We start from the raw sequence: 10,129 nt of genomic DNA on the forward strand, positions 1-10,129 counted from the left end.
GTGACGTCTTTTTGAAGGGGGTGGTTAGTAAAAATGTGACCATGTGTGACATAAGGGAGGGGTCACTCTAGTTTTATAAAAAATTAGCGGACGTCCTTTATGCACGGTCCCTACCGAGTGAGCAATGAAAATATTGAGTCCACGCTACAAAGAGGTTAAGGCAGTAGTATATGGGGTTGAAGAAGTTATATTGGTTCTTTAAGTTAGTTAGCAAAATTTAATTTAATTCCTACAGATCCAAATATCTTTAGCTCCCATCAAGTCGATTTGAGTTGAGTTTTTGGTTGGATATTATCTGGACCGGTTTCAATTACAAATAAAATAGAAATTAACATTCCAGTTACAGCAGATCAGGCTATTTCAGCCGAAGTCTTGCATGAAGACTTAACCAGGTTCTGGGGAGTTCTGGGAAGGTAAGCATGATACGCTTACCTTTTAAAAATGGTCCTCCCATAAAAATAGGTGCATCCTTGGAGAGAGCTAAGATCGTTTTGAATAAAGTACTTCGTCGTTTATCAGAGAAATCGGAATTATTGTTACAATAGTCCAGTTTCTTATCAGAATATGAAATCCTTGGACACATGGAACTTCTTCAAGAAAGGAAATTGGATAGCTTTCTACAAACTGCGTATTTGCCTCATTACCCTATCTTGAGAGAAAGTAGTTCCACTACTAATTTGAGGGTTGTTTTCAAAGCTTCTAGTTTATCTTCCCATAATTCTTCCTTAAATTCCTATCTTCACGTCGTTCCAAGGATTCTCAATGATTTGGTTTCAATCATTATGAGTTGGAGATCACATCGCTTTGTTTATATGGCTAACATTGAAAAAATGTTTAGACAAATTCTAGTTGACCCTCGGGATTGCGACTATCAAAGAATTGTCTGGATTTCTCCTGATAAAAGGCTCGTCGCTTATAGACTTTTAACCGTTACTTACGGTACTGCCTGTGCTCCTTATTTGACTAAAAAAGTGGTTAAGCAGTTACAACTGGGACAACAGACTACCTGATGATCTTAAAATTCAATGGTCAAATTATCTTGGTTCTCTGGAAAAATTAGAAGCAATTAAAGTCCTCAGATGGACGCGATAACTGCAGAAAAACTCTGAATTCGAGCTTCATGGCTTTTCTGACGCTTCGTCAAAAGCTTATTCAGCTTCCGTTTACATTAGAATTCTTAGTGAAGATTTAAAGGAGGCTCATGTTTGCCTACTAATGGCTAAATCTAAAGTAGCTCCTGTTAAATATGTATCAATTCCGCGTTTGGAGTTGTGTGGAGCTGCGTTGCTAACTAAGATACTGAAGTTTGTCATTGAAACTATCTCATTGGACAAAATACCTGTTTACTGCCACACTGATTCCGTAACAGTTTTGGCTTGGCTAAGAAGACATCCTTCCAATTGGCCTGTGTTTGTTGCCAATAGGGTTTCCCTAATTTATGAGCTGGTACCTCGCGCGAAATGGCGATAAATTTCTACTAAAGATAATCTGGCCGATTGCGCTACACGGGCAGTTAATACAACAAATTTCGGAGATTTACTAGAGAAGATGGGCTGTTGATTGTTTACAGTCTTTACAAAAATGCTACAAATGGGTCAACAAAGAGCTCAATCTTGTGATCGGTGATATCGTTCTTATAAAACATGATTCGTTACCGCCTTCTAGATGGTTGTTAGGCGGTATAATTAAATGCTACAAGGATAAGGGCGATTTAGTAAGTTCTGTTCGCGTAAAAACTGCCAGTTTGGAATATGAACGTCCGATTACTCAGATTTGTTTGTTACCAGTCAGAGCGAAAGAAATGAGCGAAATCTGAACAACTATTATAATTAGATTAAAAAATAATTATTATGTAAACGTAGTGGATTATGGCGGGAGGCTAAGACTATTAAATTTTAGTTACATTTATACTGTTTCTCTACGGCGGCGGCATTTGCGTTGTTGACAAATACTCGATTAAGAACTTATTGTTTTCTTTTCATCGTGCAGTTACCACTCACGAGGCGGGCATTTATTGACATCGCCTGGTCAAAAGCTATTTTTGGTTTCCTTATTATTCAAATGAATGTTTGAAGTCACGTGATTTCTTAGTGAGTGTGTGATGTGTGTGATGCCTTCTCGCTTGAGAAAACCAGTGTGCGAGCAGCAGTGAATCGTGACAGATCGTTCCCCGATCTTTTCGGATCAGTAAAGTGATTAACTCAATCAAGACATTAAATCTTATATCTTACAAAAATGTCTATATAAACGAATGAATGATCTGTGTGGTTCTCAAAAATGGTCTTAGTCTGCCAAGTATTCTATACTTGAAATAAAACTTGAACTATTCAATATTTTTATCGATTCTTCTCTGCCTATTCCTGATCTGGCAAAGTTAAATATTTATAAACATAAACATTAAACAATAATAATATATTATATAGAAAGTTTTTTGTTAAAAATTAGAATAAATTATTTAAACAATTCTGTTTTTTAAGTTTAATTAATGATTACTACACGCCAATTGAAAAGTGTACAAAAAGTGAAAAAGTGTACAAAAAACTGCAACTATCAAGCTTTGTTATAAGAGAATATGATGAAAAATAATAATAGATTATTTAAACAATTATTTCTGTTAATTATAACCGATTCTTGCTTTGCTTTTACGAAGAAGGAGAAAATAAGTTAAAAATTTGGGAAAAGCCGCGAGTTTAAGAGCCAAGCCAAGAGAAATTTTGAAAACCATTAATGAATTGTTTAAAACATTGATTTATACATTTTTCTGGTGCAAAGTGTCTCATATTTAAAAGACCCGCAAAACTTCTTCTAATTCTGAACGTTACGTGATTGTACCTATAGCTCAACCTATAGTTTGTTCGTGAATGCAGCATGTAAGACAGGGCTTTGACACATTTTAAAAATCTCGTAAAACTTTCTTTTTCCCAGCCCGTGGGTCAGACCATGTTTACTATACGTTTTTGGGGTCCCTAAATTCGAATCCATGATCTAAAAAACTTTTGCACGTCTGGGTTTTCATTTTCAAAGAAACGCGTGGAATTTATTCATTCGATTTATGTGTGTCTCCATTTGTGATCCGGCTAAGTCTCTGAATTATGACCTTCATTATGACCCTGATCACGGTGCCTGGATAAACTAATTTTTGGTTAATATACGGCTAAAGTCAAAACGTTGAATTATTAAATATATTAGATTAGAAGGAGTCCGAAGGCTATGTCGAAACCCTGATATGCTGGAGTATATAGTAAACATGGTTTGGCCTCCAGACCCAGAAAAAGATTTTTTTGTGTGGCAGTGTTATGATGGAATATTAGATTTATGTAAATTTATACCTATGCAGTTTTCGTCAATTTTTAAACTTTTGAGACGCCCTAAGTCAGAAAAATGTTATTTTAAAAACCAATATTAACTATGGTTACCACCATGAATTACTGCAGATGAAGATTATTGCAACAAAAGTAATTAATTATATCTGAATAAGTAGTCCCGGAAGTAGTTACAAAAATCATATGAAATGCATTTAACGTATAATAGAGTTAAATATTATGGAGTAATTCCCCAAATACATTATACGTTCAGGGGTGGGTGGTGGTCTGCCGAAATATCATTCTCCATGTTAAGACCGATGAAAAAGCTATCATGCAGGGTGAGAAGTTCCTGAAAAAATTTTAATGTATAGTTAACAATGGCCAAATGACAGTTTACAATGGTTTGATTTACAATTTAAAAACTATATGAACACATTTGGGGGAAGCACAGAGACCAAGCGTGAAGAACAAGTTTAATACATTATATCGAGCATGACGCCCGAGATTCGAAAGACGTGCGCCCTGGGCGCGCTCAAACTTACGTGTAGTGAGAACAGCCCGCGATTAAAATGTGCCAGTGCAGCGAGTAGACTTTAATATTCATATCATTTTTTAATTCTTGTCTAACAAAATTACTGGACAAACTACTCATTAATATAATATATTATTTGAACATGAATTTATTATGAGCAGGTTGGATAATATGTTTGAAGTAACAAAATTTGTTATGAAAAAAGCAAAACAAAACATTTTGTGTCACATCTCGAAATTTTTCAAATATATACTTTATATTTTGCTTATACCAATTAATATTTTTAAAATAAACGTACTTATATATTATTGTAAAGATATGTAAAATAAATAAATGAATGAATACATCGGAATAAAAATTAAAGTGCGACAGTTAGCAAGGTGTAGTGTCTTTATTTTTTAGAATTATTGCAATATTAACATTGGCTTAAGATGTGTCTATAAAGGCATAAGAGTGAGTATGAGGCAGAAAATGTATTATTTGTATCTTTGTTTTCTAATAATTTTTCAATTGGATTTATTAAATCTTTATTCATCCTAATTAAACTTATGCTTTCCCTTATGACCATGATGTCCCATATGTTCGTTTTCATCAGTTTTTTTCTTTTTCTTTTTTTTCTTTCTTCTCTTTTTGTTTTTGTTTCTCTTTCTCTTTTTTTTCTTGTTTTTCTTTTTTTTGTTTTTCTTTTTCTTCTTTTTGTTCTTTCTCTTTTTGTTTCTGTTTTTCTTTTTTTTCTTGTTTTTCTTTTTCTTTTTTTTCTTTTCGCTTTTGTTTTTCCAGTTCTCTTTTTTTTTGCTTTTCTCTTTCTTTTTGTTTTTGTTTTGCTTCTCTTTTTCTTTTCTCTTTTTCCTTCTTTTTCTGTTTCTTACGTTTTTCCCTATCTTTATCACTATAGTGATGATGCCCATGGTGATGTACATGGTGCTCAACTTGATTAGTAGCAGGATTATTGTCCTTTTTACCACCGACGTCGTGTCTATCATCGCGTCTGTCATTAGAATCGAGTCCACGACGATGATCATCATCACGACCATAATGATGAGCATCATCTCGACCATGATGATGATCATGACCACCGTAACCATCATTTCCATTACGAGCTTCTAATTGTTTTTTTAGTTCTTGATTTTTTTTATACCCTATTCCTCCTGCTACTAAAGCTCCTCCTGCTGCACCTATCAATCCTGCTGTTAATGGACTAGTGCTGCTTTCCGATGCCTTTTCATTAAAGCCTGCTGCTCCATCCCCTCCTTTTGAACTTTGTACATCATTTTCGCCAGTACCTTCTTTACCATTTCCTTCACCACCATCTCCTCCTGAACCTGATCCTTCTCCACCGTTTCCGTCTCCCAATTTTCCACCTCCACCTTTTTCGTCTCCACCTTTTCCGTCTCCACCGCCTCCCTCTCCACCGTTTTCCTCTCCACCTTTTTCAACACCACTTTTTTCATCTTGTCCTTTTCCGTCTCTACCGCTTTCCTCTCCACCTTTTGCGTCTCCGCCTTTTCCGTCCCCACCTCCTCCGCTTGTACTTTGTACACTATTTTCACCAGAACCTCCTTTACCATTTCCTTCACCACCATCTCCTCCTGAACCTGATCCTCCTGAATCTGAACCTTCTCCACCGTTTCCGTCTCCCCCTTTTCCATCTTCACCTTTTCCGTTTCCACTGTTCCCGTTCCCACCGCCTACCTCTCTACCGTTTCCGTCTCCACCTTTCCCGTCCCCTTCTTTTCCGTTTCCACCTTTTGAGTCTCCACCTTTTCCGTCTCCACCTCCTCCGTTTGAACTTTGCCCACCAGTTTCGTCAGAACCTCCTTTGCCATTTCCTTCACCACCATCTCCTCCCGAACTTGATCCTCCTGAACCTAATCCTTCTCCACCTTTTCCGTCTCCCGCTTTTCCATCTACACCTTTTCCGTCCCCACTGCCTCCCTCTCCACCGTTTCCGTTACCGCCTTTACCGTCTGCTTCTTTTCCATCTCTACTGCTTCCCTCTCCACGATTTACGTCTTCACCTTTTCCGTCTCCAACGCTTCCCTCTCCACCTTTTGCGTCTCCGCCTTTTCCGTCCCCACCTCCTCCGTTTGTACTTTGTGCACTATTTTCACCAGAACCTCCTTTACCATTTCCCTCACCACCATCTCCTTCTGAACCTGATCCTTCTGAATCTGCACCTTCTCCACCATTTCCATCTCCCCCTTTTCCATCTCCACCTTTTCCGTTTCCACCTTTGTCAATGCCACTGCCTCCCTCTACACCGTTTCCGTCTCCCCCTTTTCCATCTCCACTGCCTCCCCCTCCACCCTTTCCGTCTCCACCTTTTCCGTCCCCTCCTTTTCCATCTCCACCTTTTGAGTCACCACCTTTTCCGCTACCACCTCCTCCATTTGAATTTTGTCCACCAGTTTCGACAGAACCTCCTTTGCCATTTCCTTCACCACCATCTTCTCCTGAACCTGATCCTCCTGAACCTGATTCTTCTCCACCGTTTCCGTCTCTCCCTTTTCCATCTCCCCCTGTTCCGTTCCCACTGCCTCCCTCGTCACCGTTACCGTCACCACCTTTTCCGTCTCCTACTTTTTCGTCTGCACCGTTTCCCTTTCCACCTTTTGCGTCTCCACGTTTACCATCTCCACCTCCTCCGTCTGTACTGTCTACACTATTTCCGCCAGAAGCTTCTTTACCATTTCCTTCACCACCATCTCCTCCTGAACCTGATCCTCCTGAACCTGATCCTCCTGAACCTGATCCTCCTGAACCTGATCCTCCTGAACCTGATCCTCCTGAACCTGATCCTCCTGACCCTGATCCTCCTGACCCTGATCCTTCTCCACCTCCTCCACCTTCTCCGCTTCCACCATCTCCCTCTCCACTTTTTCCGACTCCACTTTTTTCATCTCCACCGTTTCCGTCTCCACTTTTTCCGTCTCCACCATTTCCGTCTCCACCATTTCCGTCTCCACCTTTTCCGTCTCCACCTTTTCCATCTCCACCTTTTCCATTTTCACCGTCTCCCTCTCCGACGTTTCCGTCTTCACCGTCTCCAACTTTTCCGTCTCCTTCAGCATTTCCAAGGTCTGGAAAATAAGAAATCAAATTATTCATGAAATTCTTAAGATAGCGTGATATTTTAATACTATGGTGACAATATTTACACGAGCAGACTGGAGTGGGATTCAATTAGTTTAATCACTGATTAATTGCACAGCAGTATCCAAGGAAAGTACTTTTGGACGGACTAGGCTAGACGTTAAAATTTTTATTTAATATGCACACATTTTTGTAATATAAGGTAAATAATGTTTTCTTTACTCAATACAAAAGTATATTTTTATTTTGATACTCCTATTTTGTGGAAATTATTCGTATTCATCGAAAATATTACAAAAGCAGTAAAGACACTTCTTGCAAGTTTTATCCATATGTTTCGAATTTTTGTTCATACGCTGATTAGTAATTATAAGTGCATCTTTGAATTTAAATATAATCATAATCTTTATTATTCGATTACTTGTTTGGTATACATGTAAAAACAATGCTCTGTCACAATTCATCAATAATCCAAAATATACCCTAATGACATAAAGCATATTTAATCAATTAATATTTCTTGCGTACCATCAATAATATTTAGGATTTTTTAATACTGATAACAATGGTTGTCTAACTAAATTCATTTTATAAACAAATACATACTTTCGACCATTTTTTAGGCTGATAAAAATAAAAAATTCTACTTTCAGGTACAACTACGCAAGATACAGAAAAAGTTGAATAAACGAAAATTCTTCACAAAAAAGATCTTTAATTTGTTGTGAATCATTTTTTATAGCACGAAAAAATTAATATATAAAAGTTGTTTGCCCAAAAGATATCTAAAAGTTTATTTTTAATATATTGATGATGGGCGAATATTTTTTATTTTGGTCAAAAAAGACATATAAATAAAAAACAAAAAATTTTTACAAAATGTAACAAGATACTTAAAAACTAATGAAACAAAAATTGTTTAAAAAAAGATCGACAAATTTATCATGAATTAATCTTTGAAAAAACGCGTCGTTCCCGTTTCAATCGTGAAATATGACACTACAAATTTTGAAATTAATTTTTTGTGGAAAAGAAACAAGATTTAATAAAATTTTGATTAACAACATTGTCTGCTAAATGAAACCTAGAAATTTAGCTTATGACCTTTGTTCGTGCGTGATATTCAGGAACAACCATTCTCTAGAAATACGCATAGATAGAAACAGAGGATCGCATAATGCTAAAATTCACTGGTTGAAAGGCTACCCAAAAAATGCTCGAAAAACGTTTATTAAGGAATTTTTAAATGATTATATAAGAAAAATTTTGTAATACCGTCATTACTTACTGGGGAAACTCTCAAGGTCAAATTCTAAAGCTGACGCGACTGCAGTTGAAGACACCAAAGATGTCATTGACGAAATCGAAAATCTCTAGTCAATAAGAGAATCGAAGGTTACAAAAATAATTAATCTAAATTCGGGAAATTTATCTTCTAAGCGAAGGAGGCCCGCAATTATAAATCATGAATTAGTTGAAGCTGATTTCTCTCACATTGTTGTAATGTTATTATATTATTACTATAATACGTCTTTGAGTGGTAAAAATACTATCAATGAAAACAAATTAAATGCACTTATGCTTTCAAACAAATGCACAAAAACAAAATATACGTAGCCTCTTAATCAATATAATATTGTGTCTGGACTGGAAAATATAAAAAATTATTCGAGGAACAAAAATCTAATATTAATTTGGAAAATGTGGCTGTTTCGTTACACGCTTCGCGCCAAGTTGATATATCATAAATATTATAACGTAAATCAAAAACATTCTTATTACGAAACTCGCGCTTTGAGCTCGATACTTGGTGTCCATTTGAAAAACTTTATCAAGGAAATATTTTTTTCTATTTCTCTGAACATTTAAAAAAATTTCAAAAGTATATAACTTCTCTAATTTGTATTTAAATTGAAAATTTTATTTGGATAATTTGCAAGCCGTATCTATAAGACACTTTTATAACAATTTCTGAAATTAAAAAAAATTAATTTTGAAAATGCGAGGGGCTATTCACTCTGAAGTCGAACGTTTCGAAGGTTAGAATTTTTCGTGAAGTCTTAACGAAATCACGTAAAACTATGAATAGCATGAACTCGTAAATTTGAAGTCGTTGTCGCAATGGCGAAGTCAGTAAAACTATACTTGAAGTAGTAAGAATAAGGAAAGAGTCGCCATACAACGTAGTGAGTCAGCAAAGATGAGCGTAGCGTTGTGCGAAGTCAGTGCCGAGTCAGTGGGAAGTCTGGGCCGAGTCAGTACGAAGTAAGAACGAAGCCATCGCGGTTGAGATTGAGTGGTATAAAAATAATCGAAGAGGACATCACGCTGCAATGTACAGTACGCGACGAGTCAAACCGAGTCATGAAGTCAGGACGAAGTCGGTTGTCAGCGCTTAAATTTATCGAAGTCAACAACTAACGAATTCAAAAACTAGAGTCAAAAGAAGTCACGAAAGTACGATTGAAAATGCTCTACATTTTTAGCTTTGGTTGGAAATATCCGTGGCTACAACATTCAGGTAACCATACATACAGACATACATACAGACATACATACAGACAGACATACAAATAGACAGACACTGATCAAATTTTATAATTTTCGGATTCTATGCGTGCCAACTCGTAAAGATCCGTTAAAAACCGGAGATCGAAAACTCTATCGATTACATTACAATCTTATGAATGAGAGTATAAAAATTTAATATACAATCATATATGCAGAATCAATAGCAAATATTTTATTTTTTATTATTAAATAAATTAATGTTTCCAAAATGTGAAACATTCTTTACTTTAGAGAGACACTTAATCGCTTCAGTATAATTTTACATATCATGAAATATAATTTTACAATCAGCCGTACATCTTCTCGCTGGACAAGCAGTCGCGGGATATTCAATCGCCGGAAATCTAATCGCACAAAATATAGTCACCAGGACATCTAGTCGCCGGGACATCTAGACCAGTGATCCCAGATCTGAAACGAGATGTGGTCCAATGCTATGACAGGGCTATGTCCGTGTGAATATAGTAGGAGACGCTGTAAATGACTGAGTTGCGCGCCCAACCCATTTCTCCTCTTCTGAATTTGAAAACTCGAAGGTGCACGATTGCCGGTCGGAGCACTTCGGCGATTCTATTTATATATCTATCTGCTAACTGTTTTGAAATAAATTCAGGAGATTGGGATTTTA

General features: G+C 36.5%; 1 protein-coding gene across 1 annotated transcript in view; it reads right to left on the reverse strand.

The window, feature by feature from the left end:
- The window catches only part of LOC117178472 (spidroin-1-like), a 39,762-nt gene that overhangs the window by 280 nt on the left and 29,353 nt on the right, over positions 1–10,129 (reverse strand). Inside the window, exon 3 of the mRNA XM_033369899.1 lies at positions 4,707–6,917. Within this exon, the coding sequence (XP_033225790.1) occupies positions 4,707–6,917 (2,211 nt within the window). The remainder of the gene's footprint in view (positions 1–4,706; positions 6,918–10,129) is intronic.

This window comes from Belonocnema kinseyi, chromosome 8 (assembly GCF_010883055.1).
Source record: "Belonocnema kinseyi isolate 2016_QV_RU_SX_M_011 chromosome 8, B_treatae_v1, whole genome shotgun sequence".
NCBI lineage: Eukaryota > Metazoa > Arthropoda > Insecta > Hymenoptera > Cynipidae > Belonocnema > Belonocnema kinseyi.